This window comes from Trichoplax adhaerens, genomic scaffold (assembly GCF_000150275.1).
Source record: "Trichoplax adhaerens TRIADscaffold_5 genomic scaffold, whole genome shotgun sequence".
Taxonomy (NCBI): Eukaryota; Metazoa; Placozoa; class Uniplacotomia; order Trichoplacea; family Trichoplacidae; genus Trichoplax; species Trichoplax adhaerens.
This window is the reverse complement of record NW_002060947.1, coordinates 5,492,532-5,515,914: the sequence shown is the minus strand read 5'-3', so window position 1 is coordinate 5,515,914 and position 23,383 is coordinate 5,492,532. Positions and strand designations below refer to the sequence as shown.

The window sequence follows — 23,383 nt, the reverse complement described above, 5'->3', positions numbered from 1 at the left end:
ATTGCGTTCATTTACATGCAAAGAGTAATTGATTTTTGCATAAATACGAATTATGTAGTAGTTTTATATCACATGATCAACACAAGCCTACAAAAAAATAAGTCTAGTCTCTTCGATTTATTGTGAAATTAGAGATTAATGCCCGGATGATTTTAGGGAAATAGTACTAATTTATAAATTGCCAGAGAGCTGCACTTTTATAGGATCAATTAGTGAGATGGCGTAGCAAATGGAATTGGCATGAACAGACAGTTATCGAATAATTGTAAATGCCTGGAAAAATTATAATATGCAAAAGATTAAATTTTCATATGCTGGTCATTAGTATTATTATGAAGTGATAGATCATAATTTATAAAATAGAATATGTCCTAATTACAGAAAATCCACGATATCCAATTATGTCGAAAGCGTCAAGCACCATTTTCAGTACAATACCGAGATTGCTTGCGATTGCAATGAGAATAATTGCTAATTATGCGTCTAAAATCTCATCGATTGTATGGCAGGGCTTCAATTTAATGTAAATTATGAAATAATTCATTTTTATGGACCAAGACGATACAGTATATAGAGAGAAAAGTAGTGGCATTAATCGTGGACTACTAAATTTTTTTAGTAGACCATGTATTAGGCCTATCGACAGCATTGTGTTTTGCAAATTACAGCTTATGTTTTCAGTATGAATCACAGTAATAGCTAATTATTTGTTGGATAGATTCGACCTCTCACTATTTTAGAGTTTTATCGTTTGGTATAACTTGCAAAGCCAGCGATTAATGATTAATAATGATAAAAAGTATAACGTAAGAGTTATGCATGTAATTTCAAGCTGTGGATATATAACATACAAAAGAATTTTATGAAGGCATTCTTTTAAGTTAGTATGAAAGATAGAAGTCAAAGGTAGTCTGTATTGAACTAATGATTGTTAGTTCAACTAAGAAATTTAATAAAGAGTTGAATCGACTTATTGATTTTTTCCGACCATATAGTTTTTGATTATTCCGCAATCTACCAGTAAGGCGTTTAATAACGTTGAAAGTTCAGCGATATTAGTATGGTATTAGTGCAATAAATCATTACCATAGTTCAATTTAGATAGCTAAATTAAAAAAAATTAATAATTAGCAATACAAGACAGTATGATATTGGATACTCGACATTTATAATGAAGCTTTATTATATTCTGCGGAGGGTATTTATCTAATAAATTTAAGATTTTATCCTAACTTAAATAATTAACCTAGATCAGGCACTACAACAATGATAAAAAACTGAACAGTACCGTTTTAAACATTAACTACTTTTACTAATGAAATGGTCAAATTTTAATATGAATTTCTTTTTAAGTATATAAATTAAATGATTATTATTTATATAGTAGATCAATTCTTAGAACGTCAATCAATTTTTGAAAAATACGTACGATTTTATAGTTAGTAAACTTAATATTCGAACAATATGGTAGAAGCTATTTAAAAAGTGGTCTACTATTCTTTTCAGTAAATTTTTAGCTGTCACAATTATATCGCAAAGAAGAAATGAAAATTATAATGTTTTGCGATTGAAATATGATTTGACGTGAACTATGGATGCCTTCTAAGATCTGTGATTACAAAATTTACGATATGCTATCTGTAATAGATTTTTGTAGCCACGGTAAGACAAATACCAGTATAAATTAATGATGAAGACAAGGAATGGGTTAAAAGCTATTTCAAGCCTCGCTTAAGGAAATAATATCCGCGACTTTAAATTAATGATACGCGTATTTAATATTAATTTATACACATGATGATTTCTGAATGGTAAAGATGATGTTAAGGCGACCCACTGCGTGGTAAGAGAGTCGATTTACATATTAATAAGGTTAGTACATATCTTAATAAGTTAGTATTAATAGTAGAAATCATGTTTTAGTATTTGGATAGATGTAGAGTAATTTTTGACCAATCAATCAAATAGCGAATAAACAGTTTCGAAATTCTTATACAAAGATATTCAAGAACCAGTTATTAATAGTTTTAAGGATAATGATGAATCATATAATTTATGTACATCAGATTCATTACCTCACATCGAATTTTATAACTGATGCTTTACTTTAACTTTAAGTACACCATGCTGCATATTGTACAAGTATACATCATTTAATTTGTCTTAGCGACGCAGTTAAACTCTTTGCAATATAAATGAAGTTTTAAATCATCAAATTTAAAATAACTGGTGAATCTTAACAGGTAAAGCAACGGTATCAGCTCTGCCTTTAATTGGTGGCTATTTGAAGAGTGGATACGTTGAATGTTTTACGTTGATTAAACTTATTAAAAGCCCCGATATTTCTGTCCTGTTATACTTAGAAACCTCGTAAATATCTTACTTGAGTTGAGGTCGCATTCCAATAAATAAGATGATTGCAATTAAAAGCTACAGAATTCATATTTATTTTTAAACAAGAAATATCATAGATTTGACAGGAGCTTGGGGATTGTAAATACAATAAAGCGAATGGTCCAGTTTTTCATATTACAAATTTAATGCATGTCTAGTATATAAAAACAAACTCACATTTATATTATTCTAGTTATCTATTGATGGTGCAGCAGTATTTGCATTTATGACAAATATTGAAAGTAAGCCAGCAGCAATGTTGCGAAATCCGGAAGCTAAAATAGCCCACTTGATAGAATCTAAATTTTTCATGATTAAACTGAATATCAGTGATATAAAAAATGTTTAGATGTACAGATAGTTATTTAGTATCGATAAATCTGTTCCGTAACCTCGATGGCTCCATCGCGGGTTCTCCTTTGGAAATATGAGGTAAATCATAGCAAAGAATTGCAATCTCAGCTAGTCATAGCCATTGCAGATAATCTACGTATGTAGATTGTTTTAGCAAATTTTGACATTGCTTACCGAGTAAAGTTTGTGATATTCCCCTAGTAATCCATAAGGAATACTATATAATATTACTGTTGCTATCTCTGCTCGACAGCAAAATGCGATTGCTATTGCTAGGCCGCTATTGAAAGATATAACAACCACTGCTATACCGAATAGAGTAAACCCAAACACCGTTGCTAATTTCGATCCTATATTTTAGCAATCTCTATAAGTGAAGCATAAATAATGCTGTTGCTATTACTTTGAATTTTAAATACACATTCATCAAGTTAGGCTAGTAGATATTATGCTATGATGATTCTAAGTAGTGCTTATAACGTAAATTATAATGTTCGCATACCGTGAAATGAATATAGTATAATGCTAGGAGTTTATTTCAGCATGGCAAAGGAAAAATCATTCATAAAACTAATGTCCTACCGTACGATATTTAGTTATCCTATTGAACACTTGTAGCAACATTAAGCTTTCATCCTTTTCATCATTCGATATAGTACACTCAGTATTTATAAGCTAATAATACTTCTGTATTTTTACATTTTTGGACGGTGTAGCATTACCTAAGGCGTGAAAAGTGTCAATTACGCTTCTGAATCAATTTGAGATAGATGATAGTAGTATAGCGATTTTGGATGAGGTAATTTGATCTATTTTATGTTAATAATAGAGTAACTTCCTAGGTAATTTTCTGGCTATACTTATGATGTTCTTAGTCCTATTAAATGGCGAATGAAACGCTCACTATAGTAAATTTAAGAAGATTTTATCGTTATATTTTCTACTCTAATTTTACGTACTGTATAACCTTAACGAACGGCATATTATTATACAGTATTGTCCAGTACAATCAACTTGTTTAAAAGGAAATAATTCAGCAATGCAAGACTATTTAATATTGGCAAAGCGACTTACTTATGTCGTTTTTTTTTTTCAGGATACTGTACGGCACCGTGAGTGTAGTGTTTGCTTTCATAGGCTACGTATTTATATCAAGCAGACAACAAAGGATTCCTTAAAGCTATGCTCTACTTTCACATTTTCTCGTACAGTGCTATGCATTTTAAAGTAAAGAATGGAAATCTTGCAAAAGTAATCGTTATAATGAATTATTATTCCTGATTCCGAACGTGCTACCTTCAAGATATTTTTAAGGGCTGTTCACTAAACTTACAAATATAAAACATAAAGAATATTGCAAAATATGTACTGAGATTGCTTTATGGAATAAAGATCAGCAAGAAAATGTTTCATTGCGATTTCTTTAACGACTTTTTCATCACTTTAAATTAAAAAAATAAATACTTCAATAGTAGTTTGAAAGAACGTTACACCTAGTGACTTTGCTAAATATTTTGATATCGCTTGAAATCTACTAGGAATTCTATTTGAAAGCCAATATCATTTTTTCTGGTGGGGGGGGGGGAAATTAGGAGCCTATACCGCATAGAGATTGAAATATATTCACATATAATACTTGTATCTTGTCGACCCTTTGTACTAACGTAGCGATCTTCGTGTTAATAAAGGAATACAGCTTATTAATACGTTGCCTCCAGAAGGAATGGTAGCCTTAGCTGGGAATCTCTACATAGATATACAGCTTTTATATGCTTGGCTTCTAATACGATATAGCCTTTGTATAATAGACAGTCTCAGCTAGTCAATTAAGAGTTTTCTACTTTGTTCCAAACTTTCATAGCGTATCCTATGTACTTACAATACTCAGGATTGGCCGGCCATTCAAATATGGTATAACAAACACCTTTAGCGTGATTACCCCCAACTACCCTACCTATGGGTCACTGAACTGCAGCCGATGGAAATTGGATATCCAATCTACCGATGCCATAATCTAGACGTTAGAAATGGCTAGAAAATCTGTATATGCTATACCGTACATGATGGCACTAATATACTGTAAATTCAATAAGCTCGTCCACGTTCTCTTATTATTAAGGGTTATTAATTAATGAAAATTGGAAAATAGCTATTGATCGTTGACCGCACAGCGCCACAATTCAATTCAATTAGACGATAGGCCCATATTGGGTATCCGATCCTCATGATCAGCTGTTGCAAGCAACTCTCCAGAGGCGATGCCACAGCAATCCCTAAATGCATTCAAGAGCTGCCTGGTGATCAGGGATGTACAAAGTCAAACCGAAACTCGATTTAAACCTGACTCAAGGGAGAGATTCGGGTTAAGAATTTCTGTGATGATACGGTGTTTGTATAGCGATTGCACTCATTTCGGGTTCGAAAATCAACAATTGGATTGGTTTCGGATTGCCTTTTCACTCCATTGCACAACACTGCTGCTGATTGAATCAGGGACTAGTAGAAAGAAAGAGAGAGAGGAAAAGGAAATGGTTGTTTAGTGTAGTGAAAATAGGGTAGTACGCTTATTTATTGGTGATTTGATCTGTACTGTAGATCTACAATGGAATACTAGGCTGTCCACGATTGTCATCCCCCAATGGTATGCAGGCACGAAAGAGAGCAGTAGAATGATCAAAATGATGGAGGAGTCTGCACATTTTTTTGGCACGTAACAGCCACTTGATGTCCCTGTCTTTATCTTGATTGGAGTGGGTTGCTTTTACTGAAGATAGAGCACATCAAGGAAGGTATCGTTGAGTACTACGTACTTTAGTTATGGAGGAGCTTTACAAAAACATTGCAATTGTTGAATTGAATAAGATGCTTTTGTGGTATTTCATTTTGACGCCGAATTATGCGTGTACTGTACTCGAGGATAGACAATCGCTACATTAATAACCTACTGGAAGTACATGAGTGAGCCGCTTTGGCTAGCATTGGATTGGGTTTACTTGCAAGAAAGAGTAAAGTGATTGGAAAATAAGAAGGTTAGCTCTCCACGGCTACTTCATGTCTCCTCTCTCTTGACTCAGGTATTTCATTTTGACACCGAATTGTGTATGTACTGTAGTCGAGGATAGACGATCGCTACACTAATAACCTACTGGAATTACATGAGTGAGCCACTTTGGCTAGTATTGGATTGAGTTTACTTGCAAGAAAGAGTAAAGTGATTGGAAAATAAGAAGGTTAGCTCTCCACGGCTACTTCATGTCTCCTCTCTCTTGACTCAGGTATTTCATTTTGACACCGAATTGTGTATGTACTGTAGTCGAGGATAGACGATCGCTACACTAAAAACATACTGGAATTACATGAGTGAGCCACTTTGGCTAGTATTGGATTGAGTTTACTTGCAAGAAAGAGTAAAGTGATTGGAAAATAAGAAGGTTAGCTCTCCACGGCTACTTCATGTCTCCTCTCTCTTTACTGTAGGACAATGCCTATGATAACAAGTAATCAATCCATTGTCGTGCTTGATTGGAGTGGACTAATAACCTACTAGAAGTACATGAGTGGGCCACTTTGGCTAGCATTGGATCGGGTTTACTTGCAAGAAAGAGTAAAGTGATTGGAAAATAAGAAGGCTAGCTTTCCCCGGCTACTTCATGTCTCCTCTCTCTTTACTGTAGGACAATGCCTATGATAACAAGTAATCAATCCATTGTCGTGCTTGATTGGAGTGGACTAATAACCTACTAGAAGTACATGAGTGGGCCACTTTGGCTAGCATTGGATCGGGTTTACTTGCAAGAAAGAGTAAAGTGATTGGAAAATAAGAAGGCTAGCTTTCCCCGGCTACTTCATGTCTCCTCTCTCTTTACTGTAGGACAATGCCTATGATAACAAGTAATCAATCCATTGTCGTGCTTGATTGGAGTGGACTAATAACCTACTAGAAGTACATGAGTGGGCCACTTTGGCTAGCATTGGATCGGGTTTACTTGCAAGAAAGAGTAAAGTGATTGGAAAATAAGAAGGCTAGCTTTCCCCGGCTACTTCATGTCTCCTCTCTCTTTACTGTAGGACAATGCCTATGATAACAAGTAATCAATCCATTGTCGTGCTTGATTGGAGTGGACTAATAACCTACTAGAAGTACATGAGTGGGCCACTTTGGCTAGCATTGGATCGGGTTTACTTGCAAGAAAGAGTAAAGTGATTGGAAAATAAGAAGGCTAGCTTTCCCCGGCTACTTCATGTCTCGTCTCTCTTTACTGTAGGACAATACCTATGATAGCAAGCAATCAATCCATTGTCGTGCTTGATTGGAGTGGGGTTGCATCAAGGGGGTACAAAATACAAAGAAAAACAGATTGCATACTAAAAGATGGACTACACGAGAGTACACCAAGCAATCGTGAAGTACTATGGAACTTTGGTTGTGCAAGGCCTTGACCATCGCATTGCAATTGCTGCTCAATCCGATGCTTTGATCGCCATATTTCATTTTCAACTCGACTTGGGTGCTGGGGCTCCCCCAGTCCACCTGTCCATACATCCTCATCTACTTTACACACCGAGACATGTGATCGCTACGCTAATAAACTCTTTTGTTGTGAAAAGAATAGATGGACGTATTGAACCATACCGACGATGGACTACGCTTGCGCAAAATGAACTTGCTACCACAAAAGAAGATGCCATTTGGCAAACAAGAGTCGTGTTAGAAAGATGCGCAAAACAGAGACAACAAGATAGGATTGAGACTAGTAGAGGGTTGAACATTGTATTAATGGCTGGCGTTTTGGCTAGCCATTGCTACTGTGCTTGTTACAATGGTGCGTTGTACTAGGCATACACTGGCAAGCAGCAAATTACTTGGTAATCACCAATTAAGAAGCGCTTTGAAACAATCAAGTCTGATTTTTCTTTCTCTTGCCAGCGGACAGTGTGTCAACATCAGAGCAAACTATGGCGTTGGATAGGAATAGTTAAGGCAAGATCAGTAAGAAATATCCCGTCAAAATAACTCAATTGATGATCTAAAGTTGTTGTTGTATTGGTTAGTGAAGGATTGAAGAGTGATGGTAGGCATGAGTTTCGCTTGAGGGCAAAGTCATTCCAGTTCAATCAAGAATAGAAGCTTTCTGTCGCATGAGTTGAAAGCCAACAATATTTGGCTGTTGTCGACGTCAACGACGACGAACAGAATCGTATTTACCGTAAGTATTTACCTTGGCGTTAATTAATCTTGTCGCGGAGAGTAGACTGAGTGACAAAGTGTGTATGTGAGTGGATGAGAAAGAGAGAGAGAGAGAGAGAGAGAGAGAAAGAAAGAAAGACAACATAACCTTTTACCTTGACCATCGTCTATTCAACTTGCCAATAGATTGTGCAAATCGGCAAGTGGCAGTGACAATTGAAAGTTGGAAAAATTACTCTTTTTATTCAATACTTGATTATTACAACAATTCGATTGGAAAAACAGACCTAGAAAAAATTACAACAACAACAACAGTAATAATCAACCACATTCAACAAAAAATGTTCAACGACCAACATGGCCAATCAGGATGAAAATGTTGCTCAAATTTTGCAACAAATCAATCATCATGTCCAATTCTACCATCAAAATCCATCATCCTCATTTCAACAATTTCATCAACAACATACTCAATTATTACATCAACTATGGGATCTACGTTTAGTGTATGTCGATCGTCCACTTAGTATCGTCAAAACTTTACTCAACATGTTGGTAACATCAATCAAGAATGGCATCGCATTATCCCATTGGTGGGTCTATCCAACATTACATCGTAGTCGTCTCATTATACTCGATAATCTCTTACATCATAATCAATTAGATTGGTACCAATGCCATGATATCGTCCTACTATTACAACAAGCTATTGCTAATTGTAATCGACACATTTGTAAATCAATACGCCATCTTTCTCCAGTCATACCTTATTACTGCATCATGATGGAATTGATCTTAATGAAGGATTTACTGACGGACCAATCATACGTTCATAATGATTTTATTATCCATTTATGCCGTAGCTATCATAAATATCAAGATTTACTCTTATTAAACAATGATTCATTCTTTCTCATTGAATACTTGAAAATTTTATCTCATCCTGGTAATACCCAATTTAAAAATTGCTATATTGCTTTAGATATGCTTGCAACATTGATACGCTCCAATCATTGTACTAATCCAATGAGAGAAATTGCTTACTTTGGTTATGAATCCATTCAAGCATATTGTTGCCAAGATTATTTAGGCTTTCGTGACATCTTTTTAGCCTATATTCAAAAAGCTACTCATTCAAGATGTTTCGATATTATATTGCAAAAATGGCTAGAAGAATGCCGCTCTATTATAACTGTTGAGAACATGTCTGAACGAATTAAAGATAGTATCAAACATGTATTATGTCATCATCAACAATTCTATTCCACCCGGATCTCTGATTATTTCCATCAAGGTAATCTGGATATGCAAACATTTTTACATCATAACTTATCAGATTTTAATACTGTCGATCATCCTACCATCAAATCATCATGCAGCGTAACTGATCAATTACCTTTGTTGCACACCATCACTTTTCCAATAGCTACTATCATCGCTCTACCATCCAATCAACCCAATGATTTAATAAATCGCCATTCGTTATTACAAGATATAACCGATCGTTTTTCTTCCAATATATGGAAATTAGACAAAATCAATCTAGTAGCTTTGAAAGGTATCAGTGGCTGTGGTAAATCCTGTATTGCCTTAAATTATGCTAGGCAATATCAAAAGCAATACCAACTTATTTATTGGTTCAATGCTGAAACTGAGATTGCTGTTCAAAATGGCATCCTCAAGTTAGCCTATGATCTATATGAATGTGCTCTATGTCATGGCTATACCCACACACGAGAAATGATGCGATTGCAACGATTACTAGAAATATATCAACAAGCTTCTAGCACATACGATAATATCTTAATTGATACAATCATTAACATTAATCGAGATCAGTATCATACTAATTTACAGGTTATGAAAAAAATTATCTTGGCTACATTTGACATATTAAATTTCCACTTTAAATATTTGCTAATTTATGATAATGCCTCTGATCATGTTCTCCTTAATCCATATCTACCGACTAAAGGCCAGGGTAACATCATTATTACTACTCCTAATGTGCGTTGGCCAAACGCGATGATTATACCTTCATTTGATAGGGATATGTCGCTCCAATGTATCACACAATTATCCGGCCAAAACGATTCTATTTCAGCCAATAAAATTGCTGATTTAACTACAGACTTACCCCTTGCAATCCGTATGACTATAGCTTATCTGACAGTCAATCAACTATCGTTAAAAGAGTTTATTGAAATATATGAAAGAGAATCTTGCAAAATTACAGTCGATATCTTGTATAGTAATCATCAACAACACAATCATAACAGTCATACTAATAATGCTACTCAAGATAATGCGCAGATACATGATCAATTTAATCCTTACATAGCAACTTTATGTAATATGATGCTGACTAAGATCACCGATCATCAGTTTTTAATCAATCCTATATTGCAATTTATGATGTATAGCTCATCAGAATTGTTAAGCGCAAGTCTGTTAGAAGACTATGTCAATTATAAATCCGATTCTCCCGAGTTATTACATAAGCCAATTCAAATATTACTCAATTATGCTATTTTGATGGAAATCAATGGTGATTATACCATGCCTAATGTTATCAAGCAAACACTTCAACATTTGTTTCGATCCAAGGATGTTCTCGATAATAGTGTCTTAAAATTTTTCAATCAACAAATGGATCTTGACTACTTTGATGCATTATGTTGGAAACGTTGGAAAATCATTGCTAGTCATATTGAAACAGCTTTATTATTCGTACGCGATAGCAAGCATCAAGCGAATATTACCGCATCATTGTATTGTAAATTGGGTAAAATTTACTTCTTAAATGGTAGCTTCAATAAAGCCAACTCTTTCTTTAAGAAGTCCTTAGATGTGTACGTTTCTTATTATGGTGGACATAGTCTAGATATTGCTTCATATAAAGGCTATATTGGATTAGCATGTTATGCACTTGGTAAATATAACGACGCTGAAGATTACTTAAAAACATCTTTGGGTATATTGAAGCAGTTAGATGATGAGCACTATGTTGACCTCGCAGCTGTTTATAATCGTCTATCGTTGGTCCACTTTGCTGCTAAACAATTTTCTGAGGCAGCTAACTATTGTGATCTGGCCACACAAATAGTTATGAAGCATTCAGGAGAAGATACAATCGATTATGCTGTGTGTTGCCATAACTTGGGTTGTCTTTATAGTGAAATGTACGATTACTATAGTGCATTAAAAATGCATAAGAAAGCATTAAAAATATTTCAGTTACGATTGAAAAAAGTTAGCTTATGGACTGCTATCACTCATAATAGCATTGCCGCTATTTTAAAACAATATGGTAAATACGAAAATGCATTAAAGCATTACGATGATGCTTTAGATATTAGTATAAAATTATTTGGTTTACGAAGTCAATTGGTGGCTGATTGTTATAATAATATTGGCATGATATTAAGATGCCAAGGTCGATATGATGAAGCGCTAGACAATCACTGGAATGCATTACAGAATCAAATTGTAACATGTAAAGAAGGAAGTCTTGCCGTTGTTAAAAGTTACTGTTACATTGGTAATACTTACTGCGCGTTGGGTAAGCATAAAATTGCCACGTCCTATTTTAAACGAGCAAAAGCCATTACTAATAAATTAAATCAACGGCAAACTGAGGAATATGCTGAGATTTGCGGTTGTCTTGGAAATATTAATGGTATGCAAGGTAAATACAATCAAGCTGTAAATCATTATCAAGCGGCATTAAATATTTATAAAACGAATTGTGGTGAAAACAGCTTAAAGACTGCCGCTAGCTATAGTGGCCTTGGAATGATATTTTGTTGTCAGCGAAAATTTGATGACGCAATTGATCATTTAAATAAATCGCTGGATATCAAAATTCGTTTAGTTGGTGAAGACAGCCTAGAAGCATCTATGGGTAATACTAATCTTGGCTACGTTAGTATTTGCCAACTCAATTTTCAGCAAGCTCGTCAATATCTAGAAAAGTCGTTAGAAATTATATTGAAAATCCGTGGTCAATGTAGTCTCGATACAACAATTGTATATGATAACTTGGCTTTATTTTTTAAAGCTCAAAATAAGTACGATGATGCTATCCAATATTATCAAAAGTCAGCAAAAACTAGAAAGAGACTCTTTGGATTATATCATGTTACCATTGCTAGAAACTATTACGATTTAGGCCGGTTATACAAACAGTCTGGTGATCGATTAAAGGCGTCTGAATGTTTCAAGGCAGCGCTTGAAGTTTGTTCACAGTGCATTGGAACTGGCCAATATTTAGGCAAGAAAATTGCCAAAGCTTTAACATTTTAGTGATGTTAACTAATATGGTATGAATCCAACTATTTTGGTGTTCATGATTTGTGTTAAATGCTGCCTTGAAATGGACTTTAAGGAATAATTGTATAGTTCTACCTATGTAATATACCGAAATGCACAATTTCATATGCCTATTCTCTTGTTTGGACATCATAAATGATATTCAGTTCTAGCGTCATTAGTTGGTAGTAATGTTGATCTGCGATAATTCTGTTACATTTTTGACAATTGGTGCTAATGTCTTATACATATACAATGTTTTGGTATAATAATTGATTTATACCTATTGTATTAAGTATTGGAATAAGTTAATAATATAGATTTAAGAGAGTAAGAAGTGATACCGATGTTCCAGTTATACTCATTTTAGTATCTGTCTTATTGCTAAATATGAAAATTGACAAATGCTGTTGTTATCTCTGTTTTCTATTCATTCATCTACACCTTCACTAATGATTTACATCAACATCATGAAGATAGTTATTTAGCATGCTCCTACTAGTTGCATTTATTACAGTAATCCTATTATAGGATTAAAGCCGTTTGATATTGTTTGCTGAATTCCTGAATTAAGAAACAATTATTTAAGTGAAGATATGTATAGTAGTGCAAGAAGACCTTTAACAGATCTTTATCGACATAATGCTATTTTATCTTGTCATGGCCTCTTATAATTTACTTTATCCTATATCTTAATTAATTGTTAGAAATTCTGCCTTTGCAATGATACTATTATTTATTTGATATTGTATTATACCATATTTATGAATCTATGGCTTAATTGCAAGGGTGATAATCTTGATCAATGCTGTTTGTTAACTGTACTGATATAATGGACAAATGTATTGTATGAACTAAAATTAAAATACTTCCTGTACGCGATATCACGATATAGGCTCACTATTGTAAACTTGGCTTGCCGATGATTATAAATTTCAACTTTACAATATTGTAAATCTATCATCATGTTACTATTACCTCGCTTTTCCACTGAAAGTCTGTAAAAAAAATTGTGCTTACTATTTAAATTATCTTATGTACTGTAATATTTACAAAAGCGCCTGTGGCGGCTTTCTATTTGACTCAACGTACCCATTAAAGTAAAGTCCGATGGATATTCCATCTGAACTTACTTGTTTATGGTTATGCCAATATGGCTATTGCACACTACAGGCCATAGACTACGTTTGTTTGTACTTTCTACCGTAGCAATTGTAGATAGGTCATAGCTATATTTACAGTATACAGTACAGTAAGAAGATTATGGATTAAATAAGGCTATAATTTCCTGCCGTAGATCTAATATTGCTTATTGGCAAATGTATTATTTAGGTGAGGAAGTATCCACTACAGTATCCTTGGTCAGGCGAGTGCGCAAAAAAATTTTAATTGACAAACGACGTTAAACAAACTGTAAAGGAAGTTCGTCCTACTTTCTATTAGAGCACAGTAACGTAAATTGTAAAATGAAGATTTGAAGTAGGGAATTATGGAATTACTAAGCGAGAAAGACTCCAAAGCGTAGGGTTGTCTCCTTTAAGAAGTTCTTAGTTTAAAGACGTAAGACAGTACTCAGTAAAGGTCTATGAAAATGTCTTACTCCGAAATAGGAAAGATTACAATTACTACAATACCTTGTTTCCAGTGCTTTTTAGATTCACTAAATTTTGTACAGTACATTATTATCCTACTTAAGTCAAGCCGTTTAAACTAGATTTAAGGTGTGTGCAAAGCGAAATAATGCGATGATCTTCATGAGAAAAATCGAGTTGAAAACGGCTTGACTTTAGCCCAGCAACAATCTATAAGATATAGTAAATCTAATGCACTGTGAACCAGAGACCTGTATGAGACCCATAGACCCATTTGAACAAGGTATTGCAGCAATCCTTCCTGGATGGCCTACAGTACTGTACAGTACACTGCATAAAGTGATCCTCTACATTCGATATTGCAAATTTTGCATCAATTTGTACAAAATGGATCGCAATTGCATGGTTTTTAATATGTAGTGGGTGACTTTCTACAATAAAAAACCTATGTGTATAGGAAGGTTTATAAACGATTGGTCTATTTGGCCGTTTTATTTATAGTTTTTACTATTCAAACATATCGAAGAAAACGGATCACATTGTACAGTACTGTACTGCGTCTTTAATTTCGTTTTAGATACTTTAACTAGGAAAAATGTAACTAATACTAACGTGTGAATACACTGTAGTTTATAACGATATCTGGCATATCAACAGGTTATTCTAAATGTATGGATAGAATTTCTGTACATTTTATGTCATATCCGTAATAAAATATTAAATGTAAAGACAAAATTTATTTTTCAAAATTTTTGAGTATTTTAGAACGTTTATTATGATAAATCGACTTTACGGACACATTTACTAATCTTTAAGTTAACTGTAAGTATAGAAATGGTTGTATAGATAGCAATAAATTTTAAATTTATATTTTATACTTTTACTAAAATATTTGATACGAAAATAACATTGTAGTATAAGGTGGCTCATAAAGGATTCCCGCGATTGAAATTATATGAAACACAATTTTAGGACCAAATAGACAAATTTGGTATCAGTCGATATACAATAGCAATCTATTTTATTTATACTTTATGCCTTTACTAAAGTATCTGATACGAAAATAGCATTGTAGTATAAGGTGGCTCATAAAGAATTGCCGACGATTGAAATTATATGAAAATACAATTATAACCAAATTAGACAAAATTTGGTATCAGTCGATGTACAATAGCAATCAATTTTATTTATACTTTATACTTTATACTTTTAAAGTTGTACTAAAGTATCTGATACGAAAATAACATTTTTTTGATTAAAACTATCTTAAAACACAATATTAATACCAAATTTGGTATCAGTCGATGTACATTAGTAATCAATTTTATTTATACTTTATAATTTATGCTTTTACTAAGGTATCTGATACGAAAATAACATCTTTTTAATTGAAATTATCCTAAAAGTTTAACACAATATTATGAGCAAATTGGACAAATTTTGGGTATCAGTCGATGTATTGCACAGTACTATTCTGCGTCATCACAGTACTATACATTGTACACTGTAAAGCGTGTACTGTATTTCAAAAAGTCTGGCGCCAAATGAGGTCTGAAGAGACGATTCATCGATAGACGTGGTCGTACATACTGGATGTCTTAGGATTAGGTGGTGTTCAAGGCATCGTACTTTTACTGCTGTCGGAGTTCATTTCATTCCTATTTCAAAGGAGATTGCAGGAAAATTCGTCAGCTCCAAGTTAAAGACATTGGCGAAACTTTCATATGGTAGTTATTTTAAATAGAAAATCAAGGACTGCTGTTGAATCCAGATTGAATTGGTGAGAATTAGTTGCAATTACGTCGCAGAACTCATTCATCGATTGAAAGACACAACTGCAATTACAAGGAAGGAGTGGTGTCCAACAAGCTAAAGCAAAACTTCCCATTCACTCATCAGTCCATTGCAGCGCTTTCTCACTTCACACAGATACAGTATAGGAAATTCAATTTGGTAATAGAATGATTTTATGCCCCCAATGAAGTCAGCAATAGTAAAAACAGGCGATATTAAAAACAACATTAGAATATTACAGTCGTTGGTCCAACGAGCAGGATTTAAAGACCGAATAGATTATGCTAGGTAAATGATGAGGATCGTCTTGTAAAAGTGATATTGATTGTCCTCTTGCAAGGGACGCCAGTATACAGTAGTACAGTCTCTTTCGATCTTTTCTGCCTTTGAAGCAGGAAGAAGCCGTCTGCCTACAATCGATCTGCACAAAGTCTATACACAGTGTAAAATATTCAATTCAAAACGAGTATTTTAGCAACTTACAGGATTTATCCTATCCTTCAAATGGTTATGTTGATATTTTCCAAACATTGGTTTGTAGTACTGATCCACGACGATGTCCTTGTGTGCTACAATGCTAACAGACGAGGTCAAAAATTTTTTCACACAATTCCAATCCAATTGGACTAGCTTAGGAATTGATCAACCTTAATTAAAATAGGCTAATAGCCTAGTTGCGTCATGGTTGATCGATGTGGATGTTTTGGAAGATGTTCGTCTCCCAACTTTGAACAACTTTGGACCTTCAACAGATCGATACATAAAAGTTAATCTATCACAGACTTGCAATCCAACGGAGTATCATAGCAACCTAGTAATCCGAACGTGCTCCTAGTAGCCTAGTTGTATTATGACTTAATGATGTTGATATTATGGAAGCATTTCATCTGGCAACTTGGAATAACTGTCTATGCACACTAGCATCGAACATAAAAATTGAAGTCGATCTATTGCAAATTTGCAATCCGACTGAGTATCGTAGCAACCTAGTAATCTGACAGGTCTATCAAATGGTAATACTATCTGTTAAATGAGCACATTATCGTAAACCGTCAGCAAAGCGACGGGAGTTTGCACTAGTATATGTAATAGATAGATAGATATTCTTGGAACAACTTTCTACCTACAGTAGCATCGATACGTAATAGTTAAAGTCAATCTATCGCAGATTTGCAACCCGACTGAGTGTCTGACCATCCTAGTAATCCAAACGTGCTAGTAGCCTAGTACTGTAGTGCTATGACTTATATCTATATTTACAGCATAATTATGAGTGTTGATGTTTTAGAAAATTTTGCATCTCTTTACTTGGAACAACTTTCTACTTATAGTAGCATCGATACGTAAAAGTTAAAGTCAATCGATCGCAGATTCGTAATCCGATTGACGATCTTACCAACTTAGTAATCCAACCTGCTAATGGCCTAGTTGCGTCATGACTTGTTGATATTGATATCTTGAAAGATTTTCATCTCCCAACATGGAATAACTTTTTCCGTACAGTAGCATCGATACATAAAAGTTTAAAGTCGATCTTTTACGAATTTGCCGTCTAATTGAGTACCTTAGCAACCTAATAATCCTAACGTGCAGAAAGCCTAGCTTTACACTCGTACAATGGCTATATTCCTGCAGATATTCATTTTCTTAGAACATGACCAGGAAGAAATTTCTGTTTGCATAAAGTCTAGGAGTACTTTTAGTTTAGCACCGTAATACTGCATAGTACTACGGCATGGCCATTTCTGCTTGGCGCTAAACTTTGCATCACAGAATTACTTATTGTAACAAATACTAGCTACAGAATAGGCACTTTTATGCCAATTTCTATTGTAGGGCTGGCTAGCATTTCTTTTTTTGAAATACTATGAAATGCATTAGTATCTACTGAAAACATTATCTTAAACTAAAGCTGCTTATTGCCCAATTTCATAATAGAATGGATATTTATGTCTTGCATTTCGAGTGCAAGATTCCGAACTGTAGTATTAAGATATACTTTAGAAGTAGGACATTTTCTCTTGCAGTCCTAATGTTATACGCTACTATGATATATACCGTAACGCAAAATTAGTTATTCTATAGGCAAGGAGTAGTCAAATGTGAAGAATTTTGTATTAAACAACAACCCTTAATGGCCTGTTGTTGCTGAAATCATGCTAATACGACTATACAAGTGGTACAAAAGATTAAATGCCTTTCAATTTTAGGCCAGGAGCTCTAAATAAATACCTAGCAATGTACAAACGGATAACTAGCAATTTTTGAAATCGCTTATCCTGTAACTAAAAGAGCAAATATAGATATCATAACTGAAAATACGTCTAACATATTTCGTAAGCCCGTGTTCATTTGTGGAATATTTATTGCTTTTCAGCATTGCGAAAGGGATACCTACGGCCTTCTTGCCTTTATTGCATTTTCTTCTAACGGAGTATTCTGTGGAACTATCGAAGTATTTACTTGATAATGGTTTTGAATTTTTTAGCAAGAATGATTTACGCTTTATTGAAGAAACTTTTAAGGTTATTTTGATTTAATGCTGATAGTTCTATTTAATTTTTCTCTTAATGGATATCTCTAATTATAGTAGAAATTTTTTAATTCGTAAACATAATTTTTAAACCACTAAATAATACTGAAAATAAGAGAAAGTGACAAACGAACAATTTATTGATACATTGTAAATTTAAGTTACTCTCTAGCTACATGTAACTACTTACTACTATAACGTGCTTGCTCAAGGAACATAGACTTACAATTACGTTTTATAATATATCTTATTTAAATAACATCAATTACCTCATAAACTAATATGCATTTATACGAATTTTACGTTATCATATTACAATATCATATTCAATTTACATTGGCTTCATCTTTTCCGTGCAATCCTAATGTAGGTCTTACGTAAGATTTTCAATTACAAGCCCACCATAAGTATCGATCAGTTTTTTACTGTTGGATTTTCGGAAAGGAAAGTTATTCTCACATGCGACTTGGCTAGAATCTGTATTGATAAAAACAAAGAACTAACCAGGTATTTGGGGATAGTATGCGCTATTAATTGAGTGAAAGATACTTTTATCTCTTTAATGTTAGTTAATCGTTTTAATTACCTATTAATGGTCGCAAACAAATATAAATATTACCGATTAATACGATGCTAAAAAACTATGGAATGTTAATAGTACTGTACTCCATATGGTGTAGTGTAGGAAATAATAAATTGATCGTATCATTTTTGCATGTGTACATTCGATAAGTTAAGTTTTATATCGAACTATTTGATGTGATACGAATAACAGGACCAATTTGATAATACAGTTTCAAACTTTAACTTGCCACAGGACTGTTTAATATTATGGTATTCTTATGCTTCTAAGATAATATGTATTATTGAATTTTTTTATTCATCTTACGTGATTTCATCGAAATTTCTAGATGTCAAAAAAAGATCGTCAAAAGGTGAGTTGATTCTAACCTTGGTTGTGTTTTATCTTGCTAGTATCCAAAACCGTTTACAGCAAAATTTGAATTTATTAGCAAGCAAACGGATAACAAACTTAATTTTAAAATTAAAACTTCTATTTGACGAAGTTTATATCTGGTATATTTGGTTAGCAGGCAAACTAAAGTGCTTGATCGTCCTCAGGGAACTATCGTGGATAAAGAGGTTAATGAAAAAGGTTACAGGGTTCCTGTTTTGAAACAACGGAGTGATTCGCACTTGGAAAGTCAGGCTAAAATTAGACCAGCTCCTTTGCCTTTAAGTAAAGATGGCAATGTTGTATCGACCCAAAAGGAGTCCAGTAGTCAGATTATTACAGCTGCTAATGCTGAATATCCATTAGACAATCCGCTTCATCAAACTTATAACAATAATTCTATTGCTTTGGATGATGTCGTGAACATTTCCCTTCAACCTAAGGTGATTCGTCAATGTGTGGATGATGGAGAACATTCTGAACTCGTTACTCATGGACAAAATCGAAATAGTCACTTTATTGAAAGAGTTTTAATTGAAGGTAGCAAAGTCATAATTAATATCAATTTAGCATGCATTTTAGCGACATTATTATACATCAACTTAAGGATTTTTACTTTTTAATTGTTTTCTTCTCAGAAATGCTATTTTTCTTATACTAACTTGATTAAACTAATTTTATTTGAAATTCTTATGACTACTTCGAGAAAAACTTTAAGGATATTATTTCGTTGTAGATCCAAAGGCTAACTTTACCCCTGTTTCTGAGATTGAAATCGTACAGAACGATGATTCTGATGAAATATTAAAAGTTACAGCGGAAGAAGATAAGGCGATTACCGATTCATTGAAATTTGACGAGATAACTGGTGAAAATGAGAATTCTATAATTTCGCAACTACTAGCAGATCGTTTTGCATATCTCTGCAACGAACATGTACGGTATTTTCTTTCGCTTGATATTTATTTATTTAAATGGTGATACTCTCATCTTAGGCGCTAAGTAATGGAACTTTCTCTGCGCAATGTTTCAACATCATGTAATTGAAACTAGATCCAGCAGTCAACCAGTGATATAAGAAGTGAGTTAGTAGCGCTGAAAGCGAAATATAATGATCTGGAGCAAACTTTATCAAATCGCTTATTTTTGCTGGAGAATCGTGTAAGTCTTGTTGAAGAACTAGCGAAAGAACTTCACAAGGTAAGAAATTACTAGACTTCCTTTGTACAGTCGCAATATATACAAACGTATTGCCTTAACGGAAGTGCTCTTACAATTTGTACTATACTCGTATGCATTACCACAGGAAAGCAATAATCGATTGTTTTTGACAACTGAAGAAAATTCCTCAACGGATATGTACTACGGTGACAGCAGCTACCAGCAGGCTCCACTCGATACGACTGTATGTTGTGTACTACTTATTTCATCGTTATACCCCTATTTTGGTAGAAAGTAATTAATAACTTACAGAAGACAATTTCTACAAGGGTCCAACGTGATATAAGTAGTGATTACTAACTTGATGTTTTTCACAATCAGGAATATTCAAAGAGTTCAGAGTCGCTTGATGGCATTCTAGGTAGTTTGCGTCAACAGTAAGTATTGCGGTTAAGTTCATTTAGTTTTGTTGTATCGTTATGGCTATCAAGAATAAGAATAGCTTATCGACTCAATAGGTTGTAATTGAAATCAGTGTTATGCTATTTTTTGGATTAATATGCTTGTATTCTCACACTAGTGGAATGATGCTTGAATTATCCTTAACGTTATAAAATAAAAAATTGATATACGATTGTACAAGGATTGATTTGGTCGATAGATAATGTTAACCTTTACTTATTCTAGGATTGGAGAAACGAAGGAATTAGTGCAAGAAAAATTGGGAAGAGTTAATACAAATGCTTAAATAAGCCACTATGTAACCGCAAGATTGATAATATATAATTAATATTTGGGTTCCGTTGTACTGTACAGTATAGATTCATCATAATCGGCCAGCTTTGTCATGCAATGAATACTTGATAGCGATCTTCACGAAGTACTCTAATGTGACATACTGTGAAACTCCATAAGGTTTAAGTTAAGTTTGTCGGCTATCATCGTGTTAATATTTGCAATTTCTGTGTACCGAGTATAGCTGCAGTATTCATACGCTACTGGGTAAGTATATTGACGAAGATTCAAAAGTTTTGTTTTTGTATATAAAGTTATAAAGGTATGAAATCTATTTTATTTTATTTACACTACATGTAAAGAATCAGCTAATTTCTGTAACAGAACATTACGAAATGTACGCGTACTCTGTCAAATAAAGGTGAACTTTTCAGTGGCCTAATTGTTAATACGTGTGAGAAATATTTTTTTTATTTAAATGTCATTTAACACATTTTCTCGTAATTTATTCGATGAATGCAAATAGCACGACCTTCTCTACAAGGGATGGGATGTGATAATCCTTACACAGTAACATAGTCACTGACATCATTAATCAATTAAGTAGACAGTTATTTTCGCCTGCTTAAAGTTATCTGATAGCTCTATATAGGTTTGAATAATAAAGCTATACGGATATTATAACTTATTAAGAGAAATAAGACAAATATTTATTGCTAACTGATGCAGAATTTAATGAATACTCCTATATAATGCAGTAGTAGTACAGTAATATCTCGCTAAAATTCTTATAATACTTGAAAGAAGTCATGACTATATTGTTACGCACTCCATCTGAAAACCTTTCTTATTATGAAGATTCGTATGCTTAATATTAATTAGCATCGCCTTATCAAACCGCATAATGATCGCATTGAAGTTCAGGAGCATTTTAATTGAATTCGACTTTGACTAATAGGGCTATTGTACCGTATACATAACATACTATTTTTTCCTGGCGCTGAATAATATTATTAATAATTGTCATTTGCATATTCTGCTTACAACAATGTACTATGGTAAATGGAATGGACACGCACAATCGTTGAAGGTAGTCAATTAAAGCTATATTCAAAGGTAGCAGGGGTCAATTCAAGGAAATTTCGTCAAGACAATATCTAATCCTTTGACTACCTCGACAATAGATCGGATTAAGTCGAATTGAATTTTACATGCAATGAGGCCTTGGGTTATGTACAGACAGCCTATGAGAACAATAGTTAAGCATTGTACGTAGAATACATATTGACAAGTGTATAGTTAAAAGCCTCATTAACCCACAGTCGTGATTTATTAAATCACGGCTTTTGTTGGCGTTTCCCTACCGGGACTAAGGAGTGGTAACTACAACGCTTTACTGAAGGTTTCCCATCATTTCTAGCCGGCTTAAAGGAAAATTTAGGGGGTAATTAAATGCTACTCTCTGTCTTCGTATCTAAAAACTTTCAAAACTGGTCAATAATCGAATTGAATTAATATATCCGAAAGGTATGCTATTAGTCTAAAAGTAAATTTATTGTTCTGGCTTTAGTTTGATCGAGATCAAATTAAAATATAGCGTAATCTAGCACTATCCTACTCCTTCTTTCCATCTTAAGATGCAAATATATTGCGCTAAATTTGAATTTTGGTAGTATCGCAGCTATTGTTATAAATTAGGCTCGCTAAGGTTATAACCAGTTGAGAATCGACAGTAAGATAAGAAGCAGCAACATTTACTACTATGCTTAACTTACTTCAGATTGTTTCGATATACGAAAAAAAATTAACACCTGTGATTAAACTATATTATAGATCGACTTAAATTTCAAGCAACAATTATATCAGTTAATTGGATCTACTTATAACGTGATTGTGATTTGGATTTTATCAGCGATATATCTGCAGTAACGCCTTAACCACTTTCCTAGGGAAAAAATACACTTACTATCTGATTTAGTTCTAGTAGTAATATTAACGTAAGTGTTGATATTAATTTTAGATAGATGCATAAAATCTATGGTTATGAGCTTGCGATAACAATACAGATATCAAATTAATGATAGCTTATGCTCTTTGCATATTTTAAATATACTACTAAATTTGATAACGATTTGTTACAGGCTAGGAATATTCCTAGCTTGCAACCTGTGCTGAGAATGTGTTTCCCGCAACTAACTGCTATTGAAAATTGACATATTACTCAGTCGTTAGGGTAATCTTAAACTAACTGTAAATTAAATTGCGATACAGTACTCTGTCCTCGCTAATTTCAAATATATTCCAATCTTCTCAATTTTTCGCTTTAGCAATAAATCTTCTAAACTTTTGGATGCAGTTTCAAAATT

The 23,383-nt window shown here is 33.6% G+C and overlaps 2 protein-coding genes across 2 annotated transcripts; both read left to right on the top strand.

Annotated features, from left to right (window-relative positions):
* Window positions 1–8,293: 8,293 nt before the first annotated feature.
* TRIADDRAFT_56651 (uncharacterized protein) lies at window positions 8,294–12,241 on the top strand (the record flags this gene model as incomplete). Its single annotated transcript, XM_002112943.1, has 1 exon — window positions 8,294–12,241. One exon carries the CDS (start codon window positions 8,294–8,296, stop codon window positions 12,239–12,241), a length of 3,948 nt encoding a protein of 1,315 aa, XP_002112979.1.
* Window positions 12,242–15,817: 3,576 nt separating this feature from the next.
* Window positions 15,818–18,704, top strand: TRIADDRAFT_26095 (uncharacterized protein; the record flags this gene model as incomplete). Its single annotated transcript, XM_002112942.1, has 3 exons — window positions 15,818–15,921; window positions 18,011–18,158; window positions 18,537–18,704. 3 exons carry the CDS (start codon window positions 15,818–15,820, stop codon window positions 18,702–18,704), a joined length of 420 nt encoding a protein of 139 aa, XP_002112978.1.
* Window positions 18,705–23,383: the final 4,679 nt, after the last annotated feature.